At 39.3% G+C, this 25,658-nt stretch overlaps 1 protein-coding gene across 3 annotated transcripts in view; it reads left to right on the plus strand.

Annotated features, from left to right (window-relative positions):
• The window catches only part of ca10a (carbonic anhydrase Xa), a 72,826-nt gene that overhangs the window by 14,992 nt on the left and 32,176 nt on the right, over positions 1-25,658 (plus strand). For all 3 annotated transcript variants that reach the window (XM_061967025.2, XM_061967023.2, XM_061967026.2), the window contains exons 2-4: positions 17,203-17,277; positions 18,267-18,409; positions 25,330-25,515. In XM_061967025.2, the coding sequence (XP_061823009.1) occupies positions 17,203-17,277; positions 18,267-18,409; positions 25,330-25,515 (404 nt within the window). The remainder of the gene's footprint in view (positions 1-17,202; positions 17,278-18,266; positions 18,410-25,329; positions 25,516-25,658) is intronic.

A 25,658-nucleotide genomic window follows, 5' to 3' on the forward strand; every position in this document is an offset into this window, starting at 1 on the left:
GTTGCCTTTTCTTTGGCCCACCTCTACATACTTGCCAACCTTGAGACCTCCGATTTCGGGAGGTGGGTGGGTGGGGGTGGGGGCGTGGCCGGGGTGGGGCGGGGCGTGGCGTGGTTGGGGGCGTGGTTAAGAGGGGAGGAGTATATTGACAGCTAGAATATTATATATGTATATGTATATATATATATATATATATATATATATATATATATATATATATATATATATATATATATATATACATACTGTATATCTACATCCTGAAAATATGCAAACAAAACTGTGTTTAGATAATTGATACTTCAAACTTGCATAAATAAATATTAAGGAATATAACATAACTTGGCTTCTGAGAGCTTCAAAATATAATGAATAAAATGCTAAAGTTGTTGATAAACAAGCAATTATTTTAATAATTAAATATGGTCATTTTAAATGAATTATTATGATAATTTAAAATTAATTATTTCAAATATGTTTATTTTAATGTATAATTCTATGGCTGGATGTAATAAGGAATCAGAAAAAATACAAATAAAAATACAATTAATTTTGATGTTTTTAGCAAAATATAGTAAACATTTTATTTTTTTATTTATTTTTTTAATTAATAAATATATTTATTTTTAGGTAAGATAAACATAATAATACAATTTATCTCTAGTCTGGATGATTTAGTTCTTGTCACCCTGTTGTCCTCCCGTCGTGAAAAAAGGCTGTCCTCACTCAGGTCCGCATGGAGCTGGAGGGGGCGTGGCCTCCAGCTCCGGCTGAAAATCGGGAGATTTTCGGGAGAATATTTGTCCCGGGAGGTTTTTGGGAGAGGCGCTGAATTTCGGGAGTCTCCCGGAAAATTCGGGAGGGTTGGCAAGTATGCACCTCTATAATGTTATTAATTTTCTCTGCCAACAGTAAAAAACAGCATCTATCTATATTTTGAAAAAAAAAACCCAATGACTTGTGTGTTATTTGGGTACAGTTGGTAATGGTTATGTGCAGTAAAACTTTTAATGAACTCAACTCACCTTAATTTGTGTTTTTAAACTTGTGTTCCACGTCTTAGACGAAGAAAGCAGTCATGATTTTGGTTTACAGAGTAAACAACTAAAAACTAAGGTTTTGGGCATTGTGTTCTTTAAACGCGTATATTTGCCTTCATTTTTTTGTTTGTTTTGTCAGCTTGAAGCGTCTCTCTGTCTCTGACTCCCTCGTCGTCATGTGACATGAGTTGTCTGTTATGATTTTGCTTCCTGGTTGGGCCCAGAGGTTAAAAAGGTTAAGTACCCCTGCTCTAGAGAATGCTGGCCTGGACATTTTTCCATCCATCTATTTTACTACCGCCTGTCCTTCTCGGGGTCGATAGAGCCTATCCCAGCTGCACTCGGGCGCAAAGCGGGGTACACCCTGGACAAGTGGCCCCATCATCGCAGGGCCAACAAAGATAGACAGACAACATTCACACTCAAATTTACACACTAGGGCCAATCTAGTGTTGCCAATCAACCTATCCCCAGGTGCATGTCTTTAGAGGTGGGAGGAAGCGGGAGTACCCGGAGGGAACCCACGCAGTCACGGGGAGAACATGCAAACTCCACACAGAAAGATCGAACCCAGGAACTTCTTATTGTGAGGCAAACGCACTTATCACTGTTCCACCGCGCTGTGGACATTTTCCCATGGAGCCTAAATAATAAAATGAAAAAAATAGATTTTTTTTGTCATCCTGTGAGAATGGATCAACTGAAAAGAGCTCTGCGCTGATTTAAAACGTTCTGACTGCTTTGAGACACATATCTTGACAATAGTAACATATCTCTTTGCTGATTCAACTGGCTTGAATACTGTCTGATGTGAGGAACTAAAACAGTTAAGATCACTAGCAAGAAAAGCTAACTGTTGTTAACTTAAATTATTGACCACTAACATAATGGGCAAAAAACAGGCTTTTGTTGCAGAAAATGCAGCGGAGATGTGATGATATGAAAATGTCATAACCCGGTCATCGTGACCAAAATGACCACGGCATTATTGTCGAATGTGCTCAAAAACTACTTATATACACATAAATAGTTTGAACACGTTTTTTTTAATAGATAAAATAGACCCACTGAGAGAAAATCAGCGTGGCGAAGTTGGTAGAGTGGCCGTGCCAGCAATCGGAGTGTTGCTGGTTACTGGGGTTCAATCCCCACCTTCTACCATCCTAGTCATGTCCGTTGTGTCCTTGGGCAAGACACTTCACCCCTTGCTCCTGATGGCTGCTGGTTAGCGCCTTGCATGTGTTACAGGCCTCGCACTGAGTAGCCTGGTCCCAGTGTTCGATGTGGTGTGTCCTGTTTTATAGGAATAAAAACGAGACACAAAGTGCTTGATTGCGTTGTCATCTCAGGGTGTGACCTGACTGAGACACGGAAGTACTAACAAGCACCTCCCATTTTCCTCCTTTCCTATAGGAGTGCTCCCTCTGCTGGCGTGGCATTCAGCTTGGAAACATACACTTAAACTGTGACTTTAGATATGAAAATACCTCGAACTAAATTAGGATACTCTATTTACACATTCATTTTACAAAACAATTGTGACTACTAATTGTAAGTGTCACACATGGCAGCTCCCGCCATCAGTGAGTGAATGTGTGTGTGAATGGGTGAATGTGGTAATACTGTCAAAGCGCTTTGAGTACCTTGAAGGTAGAAAAGCGCTATACAAGTATAACCCATTTATCATTTATTTTGCATGTTTTATGATTCTCATACTTATAGTGTATTAGTATTTTATCTGCTTTAATGGCTAAGCCTTTATTGTTTTAAATATTGGTTTGTACTGTGCCACTTTAAGGTTTATTTAGATGAAAAGTGCCTAACAAATAAAATCTATTAATATTTATTATTTCTGGCGGGCATACTACTCTGTTCAGCGGTCCTTGAACACAATGTAAAAAGACCTCGTCTCGTATTGTTCTAATTATAGAACAATGTGATCATGAGCACAGCTTGCAGGTTCAATGTGCACAATTAAATAGTTTGGTTGCTCAGACACCAATGTGTTTGTATAAGTTTAGATTGGGCTATGTCGTTTTTTATTGGGGAAAGATGCTAATGCCTCTTGTTTTTATTTTAGCATTTAAGCTAGCGCCAGTCAGTCTGGGAGTTTATCAAAGTGCAGTTATCAATCCCAGTTTTTAAATTTTGTTATTTAAAATGGTAATGCTAATCTTTGGGAGTTTTATCGCGGTTATCAATATTACCGTTTATCGTTGCATCCCTAATTAGACGCCTTATGAAGAAGCGGGGTGTGGTGGTTGGAAATCTACTGAAGCTCCGTAAGCAAAATGTAAGTTCATCGGCAACAATAAAACCTGAATCTATATATTTTCTCAGGCCTACAAACCGAAAACAGATTTGTACATATTTGTGTCAATAATTTGAAATAAAAATAAAATAAAATAACTGAATAAGTGTTCACCCCCTTGAGGGCAGTATTTAGTAGATGTCACAGATAGACGTTTTTGTCTTTATTGACTATATCTTAGACAAATAGTTTTCACGTTTTTAATATCAGTATGGGTCTGGACAATTTGTTTGCTTTATGCAAATGTTTGTTAAATAAACATTATCCTTTTTTAAAAAGCTCTTCACAAGATGGACACAAACACACTTTTACTGATGATAAACAAGATTTTCTATCCCAAACAGAGTTTCATTTAGAGTGGTGAAGCAACACTTTGATGCTTTGATACCATCAATAACACTATGTGGGTTGTTACAATCATGTAAGTAAAACTTCTTGGCAGCCACCAGTCACCATCAGAGGCACCTGCTTCTCCTTCAACGCTGCCCCAACTTTCTTCGGCGTTAAGTTCGACCGACAACTCTCATTCGACAAAAAAGTATGCATGGCAATGGCCGGAAATGCAAACCTCCTGCACGCTGTATTGGGCACAAATTGGGTTTGGACACCAGAAGACCTACAAACAGTCAACATCGGTACCCAAAGAGGTCTTGCTGAATATGCTGCACCGGCTTAGACACCTTGCACCTCCAAGACAAACATAAAAAAGCTTGAACGTGCGCAACTTATTACAGCCCGAGCCATCACAGGCCATCTCAGCTCTACCCCAGCTAAAATTGTTCGCCATGAGGCCCAACTCACACCGCTAAAAAGAAGGTTCAAGATACTGTCGACTTGAAAAGCGGATACCTGGTTCCACCTGGGTGAAAATGACCCACGTAGACTGACCATTGCACCAGAGTCCCATGACGCCCGGCACGGAAAGACTGGCGATCTGCGACCATACCCAAACTCTCCCAAATGCAACAGCTCCCAGTCCAGATTCTGGATGAAAAGCCGCAGGTTGCAAACCTCTAATCTAGTAGATAGATTTATCTCTTAAGCTAGAGTGACAAGCTTGGCAGAAAGGCATCCAAGCACTGTATGGAAGCAGAGTAAAGAGACAAACGTAGCTAGGAATAACTGCCACAACAATATAATAAATAAATGGGTTGTACTTGTATAGCGCTTTTCTACCTTCAAGGTACTCAAAGCGCTTTGACACTACTTCCACATTTATAAATGATAAATAAATGGGTTGTACTTGTATAGCACTTTTCTACCTTCAAGGTACTCAAAGCGCTTTGACACTACTTCCACATTTACCCATTCACACACACATTCACACACTGGTGGAGGGAGCTGACATGCAAGGCGCTAACCAGCACCCATCAGGAGCAAGGGTGAAGTGTCTTGCTCAGGACACAACGGACATGACGAGGTTGGTACTAGGTGGGGATTGAACCAGGGACCCTCGGGTCCATTCTTCCACTGCGCCACGCCGTCCCTATGACACAATGATATTTTTAAACCAGAAAATGGTACAGGAAATGTGGAACCGTGTCGGTAAGTTTTCTTACGAAGAAGCGTATTGTAAGAGAACCGCGCAACGTGGGCGAAGCTGGAGGAATACTAATGCCTTTCTTTACCAGCCATAAGACTAAATACGAGTGATGTGTTCACAAATAATATGGCTCTTTCCCCCTTCCCCTTCTTTAACACTTTTTTTTCACATGATTGGTCAACATGTGTGGTGTCTTGTCAGTACATGTCTGTGCTCAGCAAAGGGCGACACACACACGCACACACACACACACCCACACACGCACACACACACACACACACACACACACACACACACACACACACACACACACACACACACACACACACACACACACACACACACGCACACACATTCTTGTATTTGTTACCTTCATGAGACCTCCGAATAATGCCAACCTCTTTAGGACCACCCTTTCTAGATGTATAAAGATTTGTATTTACAACATTAATAATATATACATACTATGCAAATATTAAAAAGCTTGTTGTGAAAAATTAGTTGGAATTTCACAAGAAAAAGGTCACAATTTCACAAGAAAAACTTAGAATTTTGGCAGTATTATAATAAACGTCGTAATTTTACACAACACAGGTCTAAATTTTACAAGAAAAACTGAACATTTGTGCAATATTATGATAAAAGTTGGAATTTTACTTTAACAGTTGCAGTTTTACAAGAAAAGCTTAACATTTTATGAAAAGAGTCAATCAATCAATCAATCAATGTTTATTTATATAGCCCTAAATCACAAGTGTCTCAAAGGGCTGCACAAGCCACAACGACATCCTCAGTACAGAGCCCACATAAGGGCAAGGAAAAACTCACAACCCAGTGGGACGTCGATGTGAATGACTATGAGAAACCTTGGAGAGGACCGCATATGTGGGTAACCAGAGTCACAAATTTACTCGACAAAAGTCACAATTTTTATAAGAAAACTTTAAAATTTGGGCAATATTATAATAATCAGAATTTTACTAGGCACAATTATGACAAAAGTCATAATTTTACTCAAAAAATTTCACTATTTTACAAGAACAAAAAAATTGGCAATATTGTGATAAAAGTCAGAATTTTATATGTCACCATTTTGCGTTAAAAAGTAATAATTTTACGAGAAAATATTGTAATATTACAGAAACAGAAAGAATATGAGAAATTGTTCCCAATTTTATAAGAAAAAAGTTGACAAATTGTGAGAAAAAGAATGCTTTTTTTTGTTATTTTATTTTTGTATTTATTTTTTTATCTGTAATTGGTTTTTAATCTTCATTATTTACTTCACGTTATGACAGTATGTCTATAAACATATATATATATATATATATATATATATATATATATATATATATATATATATATATATATATATATATATATATATATATATATATATATATATATATAAACCATGGTATGCGAATGCTCCCATTAAAATCTCCTGACGATTAAGGGTACCCCCCCTCATGAAACAGGCCTGTAGAGATGAAATAGTCTTGTGATATTTTCCCACACATACATATATTGCGCTCTACTACGGTATCGAGCACTATTTTTTGGATAACCTTATTAAGACATACACTCCGCTCCAAATTGACATTTGTTGAGCACTGTACGACGATCAGAAATGGAAAAATTCAACATCGACTACTCCACGAAGAACATTCCCATACCCGCGCAGAATGACTACAAGCTAAGGCTCATAGAAAAGACGGAACACTTCCTAAGAAGGATGCGGTGGAAAGCACATTTTTTCCTCCACCCTGAAACAAAAGGAATGCAAAAGGAAACTTACGGATTCAAATCTACCAAGAACCCACCCACAGTTGAGGAACTAAAGGATTTTGAGAACGACATGCTCAAAATGATACAATCAGTCAAATTCAAGCCAATCCGCAACCCACTCCTCACCAAGCTGAAAAATGACAAGGAGCGCATCAAGAAAGTAAACAACCTCATCATAGCTGCCGATAAAACCACAAACTTCTACAGAATGGACATACCAGAACACCACACCTTACTGGACAGAAGCATCACCAAATCATACAAAAAAGCGCAACCCAACACCTTACAGAACATCCACCTGGAAAATAAAAGGATCGCGGCTGAACTGGACATTGAGGACAGGGTGGACGCCACAGCCAACAAGGAAGCCTTCATCACATTGAAGGACCACAAACCCAACTTCGCAAATAACCCAACATGCCGACTAATAAACCCAACTAAATCTGAAATAGGAAAAATCAGCAAAATAATCCTGGACAGAGTCAACACAAAAATCAGGGACAAAACACCACTCAACCAATGGAGAAATACAGCAGCAGTAATCAAATGGTTCAACAACATCCAAGACAAACAACAGGACAACTTTATCTCCTTTGATAGCGAGGAATTTTACCCTTCCATCACGCAAGACCTACTGACTCAAGCACTAGACTTCGCCTCAGACTACGACTCAATCACAGGCAACGAAAGAAACATCATCATCCACGCAAAAAACTCCATTCTCATCCACAACAGTACACCATGGCAAAAAAAGAACAATGCAACATTTGACGTCACTATGGGAAGTTTTGACGGAGCAGAAACGTGTGAACTCGTTGGGAGTTTCCTCCTCTCCCAGCTCGCTAGCCTCAATCTGAACCTTGGTATTTACCGTGATGACGGACTGGCAGTGTGTCGCGCCTCGCCAAGGAGCAGCGAGAATACCAAGAAGCGCATATGCCAAATTTTCAAAGAGAACGGCTTACGGATCACGATTGAAGCCAACAAGCAAACCGTCAACTTCCTTGACGTCACTTTCAACCTGAGAAATAACAGCTACCAACCATTCACGAAACCCAACACAACACTCCAATACGTGCACCATGACAGCAACCACCCACCCACCACCACGAAAAGAATACCTACCGGAATCAATAAAAGGCTATCGATGCTGTCATCTAGCAAAGCTGAATTTGACCAAGCAACCCCCCCGTACCAAAAAGCCCTTGATGAAAGCGGATACAATTTCACCCTCACCTATGAACCCACGCCAGGAAACCAGCCAAAAAAGAACAGAAAACGGAACGACATCATCTGGTACAACCCCCCATACAGCAAAAACGTCTCAACGAACATTGGACACAAATTCCTCAATCTGATTGACAAACACTTTCCCAAAGACAACATCCTAAGAAAAGTATTCAATAAGAACAACATTAAATTGAGCTACAGCTGCATGAACAATATACGGCAAATCATCTCAAACCACAACAAAACAATTGCAAATGAGCCGTCGGCCCTCAGACAGAACGACTCCAAAACCAACAAAGGATGTAATTGTCGAAAGAAACCTGATTGCCCTCTCAACGGGGGGTGCTTACAAACATCAGTTGTCTACCAATCTAAGGTAATACGCAAGGACATTAACACATCCGACACATATGTAGGATTAACCGAGGGAGAATTCAAAACCAGATGGAACAATCACAAGGCTTCTTTCAGGAACAAAAACCTGCGAAATACCACAGAACTCAGCAAACACATTTGGGACCTCAAAGACAATAATGTTGAATATTCAATAACATGGCAAATTCTTGCATCCAGCACACCTTACAATAGTGGTAATAAAAGATGCAACCTATGCTTGAAAGAGAAACTGTTTATTATTTACCGTCCAGACCTGTCATCCCTCAACAAGCGCAGCGAAATTGTAACAACATGCCGCCATAGACGGAAACACCTCCTAGGTAACACATGAGCCAATCACCACGCCCCTAGGCCAGCCTGTACCCACCCACTCTGTGCCCTATATAAACCATGGTATGCGAATGCTCCCATTAAAATCTCCTGACGATTGAGGGTACCCCCCCTCATGAAACAGGCCTGTAGAGATGAAATAGTCTTGTGATTTTTTCCCACACATACATATATATATATATATATATATATATATATATATATATATATAGGGATGATGTTCAAAACCGGTTCTCCCGATTGTTTGATAAGAAAAGAACCGATTCCATGGATTCGAATTCCTTTTTGAGAACCGGTTCCCGTTATTGAAGCCACGAGACCGTATTTTCGCGACTATAGGGCGCACCATATTAAAAGGCGCCGTGTCAGTTATGGGTGCTACTTCTGTATGTAACGCATAAATAAGGTGCAGCGTATTTTTGGGCGCAGGCATGGTTAAACATACGCTATCTTAAAACATACGCTAGCATGCATGGACGTTGTTTTAAAAAGGCAGCAGGAGCAAAGCTGAGTTCGGTTGTACTTTATTGAAGTATTTATCAATGTACTCACATTATTTTTTGATCAATCCTCATCCACAAATCCATCAAAGTCCTCATCTTCTGTGTCCGAAATGAACAGCTGGGCAAGTTCTCCATCAAACCCGCCAGATTCCCTCTCCTCATTTTCAAAGTCAGTCTCGTTTCCCATTAGCATAGCAAGGTAGCACAACAGTAAAAGCCCACTTCTCTTGCCCCGTTGTGCGTATCAATTCGCTACCGTGCTGGTCCCCTTCTTCTCCACAGTGTGCTTCACCGGGATGTCGAAAGTGAGCAGCACCTCGTCCATGTTGGTGATGTGTTTGTCTGCAATTTTTTTATTTACAACGCACATAACAGCACTTTATGCTCACTGGGGGCGTGCCTTTAGCGTCCTCTCTCACCTGAAACCTTCACCCTATAACGTCCGCATGCTGTCCTCAGTCACGTCCGCTTTCCTCCATATAAACAGCGTGCCAGCCCAGTCATATAACATCTATGGCTTTTGGAACTCAGTGCACACACAACAACCTATCTGGATTCTATAAGAGATTCGATAAGGAATCAGTTCGATAAGAGGATTCGATAATGGGCTCGAACTTGATAATTTCTTAACGAACATCATCCCTATATATATATTTTTTTTAATTTTTAATTTTAATTTTTTTAATTAATTTTGGCCAAAGAGGGCGCATTTAAATTTCAACTTCAAAGTTTTACACACACTTGTTATTTAATATGTTGACCAGAGGGGAGCACTTTTAAAACCAACACACAGTCAATTTGAAAAATCCCTCCTTTTTGGGACCACCCTAATTGTGATAGATTTCACTACCAGGGGGTGCAAATGAGACATTCTTTATTAGTTGCAATGGTTTTCTGTATTTGGACCATGATTTATGTGCTAACTTGTTCACCGATCCTCATATGGAAGGTACTTTTCCTGGTTGATGTCTCAAGAAAGGTAGAAATACAAGAACACACACACACACACACACACACACACACACACACACACACACACACACACACACACACACACACACACACGTGTTAACAGGAGAACACGAGGGAAACTTCAAAATGAAAGAGCAGAATGTGACATTCTGATAGGACTAGGAATGGATGTTGTTTACATTTTGTAGTACTTCTGAAATGGTAAAAAAACGACAACATACAATTTTTGTCTCAGAACAATGCATTTAATTTTTCTTTTAATATGCTCGTTTAAGCTTGTTTACTGACATTCGTATTTTGTCAGACAGGATTTCGCTTGCAGTGTTTTTATTGTTTATGCCGGTGGTGTGCTGTTGGTCTTTTGGGATCTTGATGGCTGCTGTGTTTTAACGAGACTAGGCTGTGGCGATAAAAAGTACATGTGGGGTTCCTGCCTGCACAATTGTGGAGCGAATGAGGCGATGATCTGTCCAGCAGTTGTCCTCATCAATCATGGCTCTTGTGATGTGCACGTCACGGCGGTCCCTGGCTCGTACGATGACATAATCAATAAGATGCCACTGCTTGAAGCGAGGGTGTCTCCAGGATGCCTTAAGTTTGTTTTTCTGGCGAAACAGAGTGTTGGTGATTGTGAGGTTGTACTGCACACATTTGCTGAGAAGCAGGACTTCATTGGAGTTGATGTTTCCGATGCCTTCCTTTCCTATAGTGCAGTGGTTCTTAACCTTGTTGGAGGTACCGAACCCCACCAGTTTCATATGCGCATTCACCGAACCCTTCTTTAGTGAAAAATAAAAAATGTTTTTTTTCAAATTCAAGACAAAGTTATACGTTTTTTTTACTGGTGCACAAAATGAACCGTTCATGAACATCACCTTGTTCAAAGAACACAACCAACACAGTGCATGAACTCACAACAAATTACACACCTGCAAATCAGTGTGACTTCTGCTGTTGCCATATCCATAATACGCCGATGGGGGCATGTTTTTATTTACACGATGAGTCAGGTGTGTCTTGACCTCCGCGATGTAGGCTCCGCCGAACCCCTGAGGGCGACTCACCGAACCCCTAGGGTTCGATCGAACCCAGGTTAAGAACCACTGCTATAGTGCCATTCCAGAGGTGGTGGTCCCACCCAACCCTGGCATTGAAGTCTTCCAGGAGGATAATCTTATCTTCCTCGGGGATACTTCACAGGACCTCATCCAGACAGGCGTAGAAGGTCTCTTTCACTTCCTCTTCAGAATCTAAAGTAGAGGCATACGCACTCACAACTGTAGCCATCTGGTTGTTGGCAAGCAGCAGGCGGGTGGTCATAAGACACTCATTGAGCCCCACAGGAAGTTCAGAGAGGAGGTTGATGAGCTGGTTTCTGAGGGCAAATCCAACCCCATGGATACTAGGTTTATCAGCAGCTTTTCCTTTCCAGAAGAAAGTGTAGCCACCTTTCTCCTCCTTTAGTTGTCCTTCGCCTGCCCATCAAGTTTCGGAGAGTGCAGCTATGTCGATCTGGCATCGAGCCGGCATAACAACGGTGATCTGCCAAGACCCTCAGTCACACTTGTGTTGTGTTGTCAAAGGATTTCGAGGTTTGTGAATGCTATTTGCTAATGGTGATTGGTTCATAATGAGGAATTTTTGTGGTGTTGTGCCGAGTGCTACGGCAAAATGTTTAGTAGATGTGATGACTGCTTTTAGCAAAGGCTTGGAATTGTCATGACCTGACAGGTCATTTGATGTTTGTTGTGGTTCTTCTATCTTTGAGTCTATTTCTGCTCCAGTGTGCTCTCCTTTTGTTGATTTTCTTGTTGCCAGGTACGCTGATTAAACACCCCTGTTTCTGTTTAGTGATTATTGTCCTCAACTGTTTCTGCCTCTAATCACTCCCTTTTAGATTTTGGTGTCTCCTAACTCAGTGGCCTTGTGGTTAGAGTGTCCGCCCTGAGATCGGTAGGTCATGATGAGTTCAAACCCCGGCCGAGTCATACCAAAGACTATAAAAATGGGACCCATTACCTCCCTGCTTGACCCGCAGCATCAAGGGTTGGAATTGGGGGTTAAATCACAAAAATGATTCCCGGGCGCGACCACCACTGCTGCTCACTGCTACCTTCACCTCCCAGGGGATGATCAAGGGTGATCGGTCAAATATAGAGGATAATTTCACCACACCTAGTGTGTGTGTGACAATCATTGGTACTTTAACTAAGTTGCTGGATCAATGTTTGCCTTTGGCAACTGAACTGCGTTCAGGTTAGCTTCACGCGAATGCTTTGTTTTTGTTCCATGCTAAGACTCTGGAGGTTATTCTCTTGTGCGCAAGTACCCTGCGGCACACTTTAGTTTGTATGTGTTGTTCTAAGTCCTAGTATTAAATAATGTCTCTCTTACCTGCATGTTGCCGTGCAGCAATGCAACCATATCGCAACAGGAATGAGTTAAACAGTGGAGGGGTGCGTACTGTATTTAAAACCGAACAGATTCATAAATAGCATGAGCAGAAATATGTCTTAAAGGAATTAAATATACACTGCAAAATACTCACAAAATGCTATGTCACAGGAAATGTTTTTAGAGGAACAACTTTCTGACTTGATACAAAAAAACAACAACACAAATAATGTAGGAAAACTAATTGTTCACTTTTTATTGTAAATGTAAAACAACAGTTTGTTCAATGAGAATGAAGTCTAATAACAAGCCTTGTTTCCAAGCTTAGAACCTCGTGGAACAAAAATAACAATGAGTGATGCCTCTCACTTCTAATACACAAACTGAGTGCCTCGCTGACAACTAAGTGTGCTGTCACTGTACAGCCTGCGTTCAATCATTTGATAGTGGTAAGCGAGTGTTCACGTTGCTAGGGAACACTGACAAAGCTAGCAATCAAAAAATGGACTACTGACCATACCAGTAAACAAACAGGAAAAACATTATAAGAAAGCAATCTACAAATCGCCTGCTGCCTGTCTCCTCTCATCCATAACACGATGAGAGTCAGAGCCGGTGAGTGAAGGGGTGTGGTAGTGACAGAATGCTGTATTCCGTTTTCAAAAAAAAAAGGGAGTTGGTGAGTTGCAGATTTTATAATCAAATATTATTCTCTGCAGTATAATTTTTGTTTGGGTCAAATGTGTCTGTTTACATTGTTGAGGTGGACCCGGCCGGTACCACCATTTACCGCCCCCTTCCTGTCTCCCCCGGTTCCTACACGTGTTAAGATTGACAAAATAATTAATAAGTATTCTAGGCTATGCCTCTGTCTGGATGGTTGCAGTAATGTGTTATTTTTTCATTTAGAAACAAGTTGAGGCACCGATAGTTACTTCTTTTTTCCGTCTGGTTACTAGGGGTGCTCAAAACAATTGATTCACATCCAAATAGTTTTTTTGTTTTTATTCCGATTTTAAATCGATTTAGAGTTTTACAGGATAGATAAAAAAAATCTAAAACGTATATATGTATATATATATATATATATATATATATATATATATATATATATATATATATATATATATATATATATATATATATATATATATATATATATATATATATATATATATATATATATATATATATATATATATATATATATATATATATATATATATATATATATATATATATATATATATATATATATATATATATATATTCTCTTTTGAGGAAACATTTTTTTAGATTAAAACATGAAACAACTATTTCTTGATATTATTATAATTATTATTACTGATATTGTTGCTTTTATACATTTTTGGTTTTCCTTTTTTTAGTATTGTATTTGTGTGTCTTCTCAATTGCTTTGTAAATGTTTACCCTAAGTATTACAAACTTGGATTAGTTTGCTCTATTTTCTTTTATTAGATTGATTAACATTATTTTATTATTACATTTTAAAAGTATATATTAGGCAAGTGGCAACGCAAAGTTCCAAAGCACCAATAAAAAAAGAAGAGAAGAAAACACACGCACATGCGGGCACACACACACACACGCATGCAAACACATGCACACATTCAAATACACACACACATCCCTACAATAACAAAACATGGAGGTGGCGACTTGTCCAAGGTGCACCCTGCCTTCCGCCCGAATGCAGCTGAGATAGGCTCCAGCACCCCCCGCGACCCCGAACGGTACAAGCGGTAGAAAATGGATGGATGGATGGATGGCATGGCACTGAAGATTGAGGAAAACGCCACTTTTGAGGTGTCCGCACTGGAGAATAACTGAAATTATCGTCATCTAAAACATAGTGTAAACATTTTTTTAAATTTACGTAAAAATTTATTATAAATAATACATTAATAAATACATTAAAACATAACATTGAGAGAATAATATTAGTGATCCATCCCATGCATCAATTTTCTACCGCTTGTCCCTCTCGGAGTCGCAGGGGTTGCTTTGGGGGACCTATCCTACCTGCATTCGGGCGAAAGGCGGTGTACACTCTGAACAAGTCGCCAGCTAATCACAGGGCCAACACAGATAGACAGACAACATTCACACTCACATTCACACACTAGGGCCAATTTAGTGTTGCCAATCAACCTATCCCCAGGTGCATGTAAGATTAGCAATAAATAACATGGAAAATAACAGAATAAAAATAATAACTCAAAAAGGGTTTAACATAAACAGTAGAAAAGCCTAAGTGTGTGTTTAAACATTTTCCTTTTTTTTTTTTTTTTTTTAATTCAACACTCTCTATTTTTTTTGCGACTGTGTGTTGACCTTGTTTGTTCCAGGTCATTTTCACCACGAAGAGTAAAAGTATTTTTGATTGGGTCATATACCATAATTTCTATCGTCACCCACAAGATCACTCCGAATTGATTTACAGGGAACTAAATTTACGCAAAAACAAGCTGCGGGCCTATCTTCTTAATCAATGTTTATTTGTATAGCCCTAAATCACAAGTGTCTCAAAGGGCTGCACAAGCCACAACAACATCCTCGGTTCAGAGCCCACATAAGGGCAAGGAAAAACTCACAACCCGGTGGGATGTCAATGTGAATGACTATGAGAAACCTTGGAGAGGACCGCAGATGTGGGTGACCCCCCCCCCTCTAGGAGGGCGGTCAATGAACTTGTGATGGCTTGCAGGTTGCACTGAAGACGCTGGCGGGCCGGATTTGCCCGTAGTTTTGGACACCCTTGGTTTAAAATGTTTTAAATTTTGGTAAAAGATTCTCTCTCTGGCCTCCCTGCAACAGAGGCCGACCCGCAGGCTCGGAGACATCGACATGCCCAAACAATGTCGAGGGGGCTGTAAGGACGTTGCCTTTGAGCGATCAACCTCAGAAGCAGCGGTGGCTGCAATATCTTCCTCAAAGTGGAATCTCGTTGGACGAGATTTTACGAGAATTACGGCTCATGATGCAAAACACCCTTTGTTAGAAACACCTACAAGTCGCATATATACTTTATCGCAATTTTAGAAATATCGCTTTTATTTTGCGAAAAACTGCAATGGAAACACAGCTAGTGAAAACCGATGCCCTGTCTCCTAATTAAGTCCCCAAGAGGAAGCATATAAAGATGAAAAAGAATAGGACCTAAAATTGAGCCTTGGGGAACCCAACACCTTATTTCATGGGTTCCCGAGAAACAGGCATCCATACTTACATAAAAATATCTGTCTGTGAGATAATAGCAGAACCAGTTCATGTACGGTTGGATCCTAAAACATTTTGAATATATCTGAATGTATTATAATTTTCAGTTTCTTGTGAGAAGAGTATCTGTAACTACAATAATGCCTGACTGGCCTGGGATGCTGTTTGAGTCTGCGTGAGAGGCGGGGTAAAGAGACCACCCCAAAAACAAATTGTTTTTGTTTTTAAGAGGCATTAGGAAAGTGGCTTGAAGATGGGTCTATAAAGCAAAATGTATGCAAAAGTTTGACGGAAGCACCACTTCCTTGTGATCTACATAACCTGTAGATAAAAAGGAAGTGTTTCACATGTAGATTAAAAATCTTAATATAGCCCCTTTAACCATAACTTTTGGTAAACGCACATCAGTGTCCATGTTGACTCACATTTTAAGTGTTGTTGTTTGGAATTTTTATATTTTAATCTCGAAATGTTGAATTTAAAATTCTGAGATTATAGTAGGAATATTCTCTGCATAATACTTATTGCTTTATCCATCTGGATACATGTTTTCTTGAAATAACAACAATAAATATCAAGTCCCTAATCCATACTTACCAACCTTGAGACCTCCGATTTCGGGAGGTGGGGGGTGGGGGCGTGGTTAAGAGGGGAGGAGTATATTTACAGCTAGAATTCACCAAGTCAAGTATTTCATATACTGTATATATATATATATATATATATATATATATATATATATATATATATATATATATATATATATATATATATATATATAAAACTTGACTTTCAGTGAATTCTAGCTATAAGTATATATTTATTTTATTAGATCTTCACTGCCAAGCACTTGGTAGTCCACTACTTCTTCCCAGAGGCTATCCAGGTCCAATCGCAGCTGCGGCTTGGAACTTACAAGCGTATTTCTTCATCTTACTCGTCGTCGGCGTCGCCATGGCTGTATCTTCCTCGTTCTTCTGCTTCGTCTCCTTGTTGTGTGCGCAGTTGTGCACTGCACTCTATAAAAGCCGTAGATGTTATTGTCACATATGCATGTACAGTAGATGGCAGTGTTGTCCTGTTTAAGAGTGTCACAACATTGCTGTTTACGGCAGACAAACTGCTTTACGGTAGACGAAAACGTGACTGCTGTTGTTGTGTGTTGTTATCGCGCTGGGAGGACGTTAATGAAACTGCCTAACAATAAACCATCATCACCGATCATTTTACAGTTACAACGTGATTGGGCAGGCAAGCTGTTTATATTGTGGGAAAGCGGACTCAGGTCCGCATGAAATTTCCTGAATTTTGGGAGATTTTCGGGAGAAAATCTGTCCCGGGAGGTTTTCGGGAGAGGCGCTGAATTTCGGGAGTCTCCTGGAAAATCCGGGAGGGTTGGCAAGTATGCCCTAATCAGCCTTTTAACAGTGTTTTTTTTCTTTTCTAACCTCACAGCCCAGCCAAATCCACCTAAAATTCATGAAGGCTGGTGGGCATACAAGGAGGTGGTTCAGGGAAGCTTTGTTCCAGGTAAGCTTCAAATAATGATGATAATATTATGTGCCACAACAGCAGGGAAGTCTTTTATCAACACCTGATTTTTAAGTCTTAAACAAGTCAACTATGTTTGCAGTGCAGTTGTTATGTCATCATCTTGTAAAGACCACACAGATCCATCACTGTATTCCAATTACTTACAATTACACTCAGCTGGAAATAATATTTATGTATATACATAAATAGAGCACATATCTTTTACATGATATATAATATCAAATATCTCATATAAATCAATATCAGGTATAAGGAATATCGATATGGGTATCGGTATTGATAGAATCCAAACAATATACATTACTATCCCTAATACGTATATACTGTACATACTGTATGTAAACTGTATATGTAAAACATTTTTATTGGATGCAATCCATAATATTGAAGTCATTAAGGCTATTTACTCTTTACTGTCTGTATTGTTACATTTGATTCCTCCTCATCTCACAAATGTATCTCCTCCATTCCGTGTACACAGGAGTATTTTATAGAAAGAAACTTCCGATACTGCCTCACTGGGATTCAGTATAATTTCAAAAGCCCCTGAATTGAGTAGGATAGGACCCTTTTATCATTTTCCTCAACCCACAAATGTAAACGGACAAAAATACATCTCAAAATACTTTGCCTTCTGAGCAGTGAGCATGCACATTAAGCATTTTATATCCTGTTTGGGTACATGTTTTTTGTGTCTTTTTCTCTGTTTAATTTACGTCTTCATATGCCTTGATATTGAGCATGTATGCAGGGGTCTCAGCCAGCTTTTTAAAAACCACAAAATCACCTTGATCTGAAGTTGGCAATCTATGAACATTGCTTACATGTCTTATAGTTACTATATTATCTACTATACTACACTATATTTGCATGTTAGTTTTGCATTGTATGGAAACATAGCGTGTGTCGTTGTTGTGTATATTTTGGGTATGCCTCATTTACAAAATATGGGTGTTGTGTTGCAGTGCCATCTTTTTGGGGCCTTGTAAACTCAGCCTGGAACTTGTGCTCAGTGGGGAAGAGGCAATCGCCAGTCAACATTGAGACCAGCCACATGATTTTTGACCCTTATCTCAAGTCCATGAAACTTAATACAGGTGGACAAAAGGTAAGATTTATGCAAATGATAATGATTTTCCCAGATACTTTATTGAGCATCAACAATTAAGCATAATACAGCGCATACCAAAAACAAGATTAACAAGGCTCTTGTTTTTAGTTTTTTTTGGTGGAACATTCAACCAAACAAGCCTATTTGAGAATACAAGCAGTAAGCAGTCGTTTGAACGGATTCCATTCTTTGTATACATCCCCTTTTGCTCGGGTCACCGTATTTCAATAGAAGCTCTTCATCAATATCGTGTTTTCCGCTCTGCTGTCTTGATTTTTTTCAGTAGACAATTTATCACCACATTATCTTTGTTTCCCAACAATCAATGTGGGGCCAGTAAGTCTATAATTTTTGTATTGCTAATCTGAGGTATCGATGTGGAGCATACTTGCCGAAGTACCCAGCTTGAAGTTACCATTCACCCTGACCAGGATTTTAACCCTACTACCTGTGGATCAAGAGCCAGCGTGTTACCCACTGAGCAGTGTACTAACAACTATTTTGATAGTTGTAAGTAAACTTCGACTATCTTGGTGATTAGTCGACCAATCAGAATATGACGCATACACCTGTTTAGTGGCTCTAATTTAGCCATTACCTTTTAAACTAAGCTCAAAGTTAATCAGTCAATGTTTACTTATATAGCTCTTAATCACAAATGTCTCAAAGGGCTGCACAAGCCACAACAACATCCTTGGCTCAGATCCCACATCAGGGCCAGAAAAATGGGAACAACGAGAAACCCTGGGTGACCGGTGTAAGGATGCCCCGTAGATACACTTCATAATGTGAGAGTCCAATCCATAGTGGGGCCAGCAGGAGATCCTCTTGCATGTAGACACGTCGGGGCGCAGACACGTCACTGACTGATACATAAGGAGGGGTCACCCTGGGTCCTGACTTCATGTGAAAGTCCAGTCCATTGGGAGGCCAGCAGGGGATCATCTTGAATGGCGACAAGTCAGCAGCATAGAGACGTCACCAACTGATGTACAGAGGAGTGGTCCATCCTGGGTCCCAACTTCGAACAGCTAGCGCATCATCTGTGGAGGCTGATCCGTGGTCACTTGATAACCTTTCCACGCAGGAGAGGGGAGCAGAGAAGAAAAGAGAGACAACAGATCAACTGGTCTGAAAAGGGGTCTCTTTAAAGGCTAGAGTATACAAATTAATTTTGAGATGGGCCTTAAAATGCTTCTACTGAGGTAGCATCTCTACCTGTTGTACTGTTCCAAAGTACAGGAGCCCGACTAGAAAATGCTGTAAACTTTTTTTGGGCTCTGGGAATCACTAATAAGCCAAAGTTCTTTGTATGCAGAATATCTGGCCGGGACATATGGTACAATACATTCCGCAAGGTAGGATGGAGCTAGACCGTTTAGTTTTTTATACGTAAGTAGTAAAACCTTTAAGCCGAATTTTAAGTACACAGGAAGCCAGTACAGATGAGCCAGTATAGGCGTAGTATGATCAAACTGAGATATTTTAGACCTGTGCTAACAATAAAGACAATAAAGATGACCGCTTCATTCAAAAATGTGTATTTATACCTCTACTGTGCTGCTCATTAGGCTGTCATGAAAATAATAATCGCTCAATTAAACTTTTTGCCATTTAAAAGCAAGGACAGGTAAGTCCTGTTGAAAACTAAAAAAATGTAAACAAAGAACAGTCAAAATAGCATTAATAACAACAAACTACACAATATCTATCTACGTTCCTCAAAAAGAAAATAATATTTTGTGATGAGAATGATGTGTTAAAAAACCTGCAGACAGGTAGATATACAAATTTTAGCTGGCGAACCAAAGCTAAAATTAGAGTTAAGCTAATTATCTTATCGAAGAGAGTCAAGAGACCGCATTCTCCAGATGTCCGACATGCCTCCGCCTTAAATGCTCCCGCATCACAGATGGGCTACCATGAAAAGTATTGTCTGCTTCGCATATTAAGCAAGTTATTTGTGTCTTTGGCGTGTTTAGTTTTCACGGGCAGTGTTTTTGCAGAGCCATTTTTTTCTTCCTGTTGCTCAGCAGGCGCCGGTTGCATTGACACACGCATGTTCGCTTCCGTCTGGAAACCAATGATGTCACAACTATTATTAACAGATTAATTTTAGAATTTATTTTTGTCGACAACAAATTGCATCCCTACCCGTGCGTCAAAATAACTGCCCGCTCAAGCCATAAACAGTACTTTAACACAAGATTTAAATACGACAATATGATACAGAGACCTAAAAACAACAATATGTTTATGCATGACCTTAACTTAAGATGGACCAGAAATAAAGTTAACAGTTAATAAAATAAAGGTTGAGTAGTCTGGCATAACTGCTGTAGACAGTCCACCTTCCGCTTGGTGGTAAAACTGAGACCTCTGAGGGGTTTTTGCAAAGTCTTTCAAAGGCAGTGCTAGGCTTCACAATCCTGTTGTTGACTTCTGTATTGGTGTTCACTACAGCTGAAAGATAGATAGATGAAATTGTCAGTGGCCTGTAGGTTTTGATGTGTAGGTCTTTTTAGGGCACTCCAGGTGCGGGCTAGTACATGACATTGACTTTTTGCTAATGGTGAGGTCAAACCTCTCGCAGCCTGTTCTTGGCCTTTTTCCTGAAGCTGAAGCAAAAAATGTGTCGATGGCTCCACGTTTTGCACAGAAACCACACTGTCTTTCTGGGAGGAGACCTTGCTCAAGATGTTCTATGAGTCGGATAAGCCGTATACAGGCCAAAATCTTACGGGCAATCGACAGAAGAGAGATACCACAGTAATTATCACAGGACTGAGGGTTTGCCTTTTCTCATGTACATGTGGGTGATGTTCGCATCTTTCCTCTGTTAAGGGACCTTCCCTTTATTCCACATAGACTGGAATAGTTCTGTCAGTTTCTGCATCATGACTGGACCGCCTGCCTTGTAAACCTCACCAAGGATTGCATCTGATCCTGGTGTTTTGTAAGAGGAGAGTTTCTTGATGACCTTTCTGACTTCTTCTCTATGGAAGTTGTCAAGGTCCTGGTTGATCACCTGAGGTAGGCAAGCAATAGCCTTGTTGTTGATAGCGACAGGGCAGTTGAGGACCAGATCAAAGTGTTCAGCCCATCTCTCTTAAACAAACATCAGCAAATAAGTCCCATTTATGTTGAAGAGGGCAGGGGTGAGGAGTGGGGAAGCATAGATGGCACTTGGTATCGTGACCGTCTGCGTAGCACTGGATTTCATCAGCTTTCTTGCTATGCCATGTGTCCTGCATCTCTTCTGTACCATGGATTGGCGTTAACAAAAATATATTTCTTCTATGCTGAAGTGGGTTCATTTAGATGTGCTATGAACAGGTGACGTTTCTATTTGAGGAGCGCCTGTGTCTCGTCATTTTCATTGAACCAGTCCTGTTTTTTCTGTGACGCTGGCCCAAGGTTTTTAAGGGCAGTAGAGTAGACTGTTCTCCCTGAGATGCCCATTAAACCTCAATGTTGTGTTTTCGATTCTGGGGTGTGTCTTGTAGCCTGCCATCAAGGTTGTTTGACAGTTCTTCCAAAAACTTGCTGCTCTTAAGCTTGAGGATGCTGATCCTCTTTAGACTTCTGGCCTTGAGGTCGCCTGTTCGGTAATGATGTGCGATACCATTTATTTTCTTTCCGATCCGATACAGAGTAAAATTTGGGGTGGTATCGGCTATACCGATCCGATACTGATACTTTGTGCAAATGTACCTAATGTGTCTGCTAAAATTAAAAAGGTTTTGCATTTCTAATAATAACATAGCATAATGAATACAGTTATTTTATTTATTGTTTTTATTTATTAATATTTATTTGTATTTAATAGTATCTATTATTTTGTATTTATTTGTTATTATATGTATTGTTGTATATTGTTTATTATTATTATCATTATTTTTATTATAATCATTTATTTCTATATATTTTTTTATTTCAAACTGAAATATATTGAGATAGTGGCGTGAATATAAATAAATCAACGCTAACAGCAGAAAAAACAGAGGACAACATAGTACAAAGTACATGAAAATGGTGTTTTAAACCATAACAAAAGGAAATAAGTAACAAAATAAAATCATTAAAATAAATAGATTAATAAGAACTACTATTATAATACGAAGTGAATCACAATTAATGTTGATTACATTAACATGTTGACATGAAAATGCTGGACATGTTATAAACAGAATTATTCAACTTTGACACATTACCTCATTCACAACTTCAGTTGCTTTTTTACACTGTGTTGCTGTTAATGATACACACGATCTTAAATAACTAAAGTATCGATATTTTGATTTGAGAATCAATATTAAAGCAGAAAGATCTGGTGTTGGCGGTATCGATATTTCAGCATCGATCCGCACATCACTACTCTTTGGCAGAATGCTAAGTTTGCGCTTGGATACAATGAGGCGATGGTTCGTCCAGCAGTTGGCACCACACATGGCCTTAGTCACTCTCACGTCCTGTCTGTCCTCATTCCTGGTGATGATATCTAATCAACCAAAAGCCTCTGCTATATGTCTTAATTTTTACACCAGAGTATTGGACTGGCTTCCTTGACATTCTTAGCTAGTGTAAAAATTAAGGCACCATCTGTGTACAGCATATCTTAAAATTGACATTTTGACAGGCATTTGGTAAATGTCTAATGTACAGAGAAAATAAAAATTGGTCCAAGTATGGTGCCTTGCGGGACCCCCATGAACAGTCAAGGTAAGGATATTTTACACCGTTGACTACAACAAAATGTTTCCTGCTTGTTTAACATGATTTAAACCAGTTAATGGCTTCAGCAGCAAAATTAAAAGGGGTAAATTTGTGACAAATCTGTGACAAGTCGTTTTCAAAATCTAAAAACACAACACCAGCAGTTTTTGATTAGAAAATGTTTTTTAAAGACCATAGAGTCAGAATAGTTTCAGTGAAATGCTGGGTAAAGAAGATAAAAGAAGTTGAAGTTATTTAGATTGATTTATAATCAAAATAGAGAAGTCCATTGACCACTTACTTGACTGACTATAAACCTTTGTTGACTCTTAATTGTAGACCACTATTATTAGTTTTTTTTCTGTATGTATATACATGTATATACATGTAATTATTGAAAAAACACAACGACAAAAAAAAAAAATTATTTAAAAAAAAATCAATCAACATCAATTTAAGTAGACGCAACAACAGGAGCCCAGACACTAACTTACTGATTTATACACTCACGTTGATCCCGTTGTGTCAACTTGTGTGTACAGTATGTTATCAGGCCAACTTATGCAGGGTATATTAGCTTTTGATCGAGATAATTTGGGTAGTTTCTCTCATAATTACATTTTTTTCATAATATATTTCATAGTCTCTTAAAAAATGCCTAAGGAATCATAAATTCTTCCAGGGTATGTAAACTTACGATCACCGTATGTCATGAGTAATTTCATTGAACAAAAAAAAAGCAGCATTTTTAATCCTTTAACAGTACAGGTATCGTTTCTCAACTGATACAACTCACTTAACAATTAGCTTTATTTACCATCATTCAGTTGCAAAGATGTATACATTTTCATATCACCAGTAACCATCAAAGTCTCCTCTTTACTTTGATACCAAGATCATTCTTGGAGACCTTGGAGATGCACAAAAAATCCTTCGTTTTGTCTTTTCCTAGAAAGCATCTCAAACCCAGGGTTTAAGAGATTAAGTCATAAAGAATGAATGCAGGCCTAAGTGTTAACATGAATAAAAAATTATATCCTAAAACACAGAGCTGCCCCTCCCTATACGCAGATCACTCGCTCTGCGTCGGGCCCCACGATCCGTGAGGGTTTCTATTTTGCATGAAGATGTAGAATCAAAGAATTACACGGCGCTTAAGATGAATTTCACCGCAGAGGTATTCTGAGCACCTTTCAGCACCGTCACTGATAAAAATATTTTATGGCAAATTTCCCTTAATATTCTAAAAAAAGGAGCCAAGCCGGAAGGCAAAGCTCTCAATTTATCGGTCGATCTACGTCCCTATCCTCATCTATGCTCATGAGCTTTGAGTTATGACCGAAAGGACAAGATCACCGGTACAAGCGGAAGAAATGAGTTTCCTCCGTCGGGTGGCGGGGCGCTCCCTGAGAGATAGGGTCAGAAGCTCTGTTAATCGAGAGGAGCTCAGGGTATTCGGTGGTTCAGGCATCTGGTCAGAATGCCCCCCCGAACGCTTTCCTGATGAGGTGTTCAGGGCGCGTCCGACCGGTAAGAGACCAAAGGGAAGACCCAGGACTCGTTGGAGACACCATGTTTCCCAGCTGGCCTGGGAATGCCTTGGAATCCTTTCGGAAGAGCTGGGCGAAGTAGCTGTGGCTGGGCTTCTCTGCTTAGGCTGCTGCCCCAGTGACCCGACTTTGGATAAGCAGAAGAAGATGCATGGAAGGATAGGTTTTAACTGTCCCCTGTTGTGCGCACAGGTAATGCTAATCTTGTAAGTCAGTCATACTGGGTTCGATTGTGACAGGAAAGATTTTATAAATTATATAAATTATTTAATTATATACTATATATATTTATGTTAAATTTGTTGTTTTGCACTAAAGAAATTAATTATTGAGCACTTAATTTCACATGAATTTGGCGTAGTACAATATATTAAATTAATTAAATTAAAGTTTGAATCAAAAAGTATACAAATCGTTTACATTAATAGGAAGTGTGACAAAAGTTGGAAGGAGCTCCAAATAAAATTCAGCTTAGTGGCCCAATTTAGCTCGGGCATTTCAATAGCTGCCTTGGGGGAAACAATAAATAATTGATCATTAATTCTCAGTTAGGATGGTGCTATTGCATTGTTCATCAGTGTAGTTTAAACAGTTATTAACAATGAAAATAATCTGGATATTTGTTGTTTTTTCTAATGTATAATTTTTCAGGTTAGGGGAACAATGTATAACACAGGCCGCCATGTTTCTGTGCGATTGGACAAGGAGCATCTTGTTAATATCTCTGGTGGGCCGATGATGTACAGCCATCGTTTGGAGGAGATCCGGCTACACTTTGGTAGTGAAGACAGTCTTGGCTCTGAACACCTTCTTAATGGGCAGGCCTTCTCTGGAGAGGTGAGTGCAGTGTGCAAACTGGGGTAAATTAAGTATTTGACCCACTGCTGACTTTTCAGTTCACCCCTGACAAAAAATATCAACAGTCCATCATTTGTATGGTAGGTTGGTATGGTCAAATTGTAACAGAACGACAGAATACC

This window comes from Nerophis lumbriciformis, linkage group LG11, assembly GCF_033978685.3.
Source record: "Nerophis lumbriciformis linkage group LG11, RoL_Nlum_v2.1, whole genome shotgun sequence".
Taxonomy (NCBI): domain Eukaryota; kingdom Metazoa; phylum Chordata; class Actinopteri; order Syngnathiformes; family Syngnathidae; genus Nerophis; species Nerophis lumbriciformis.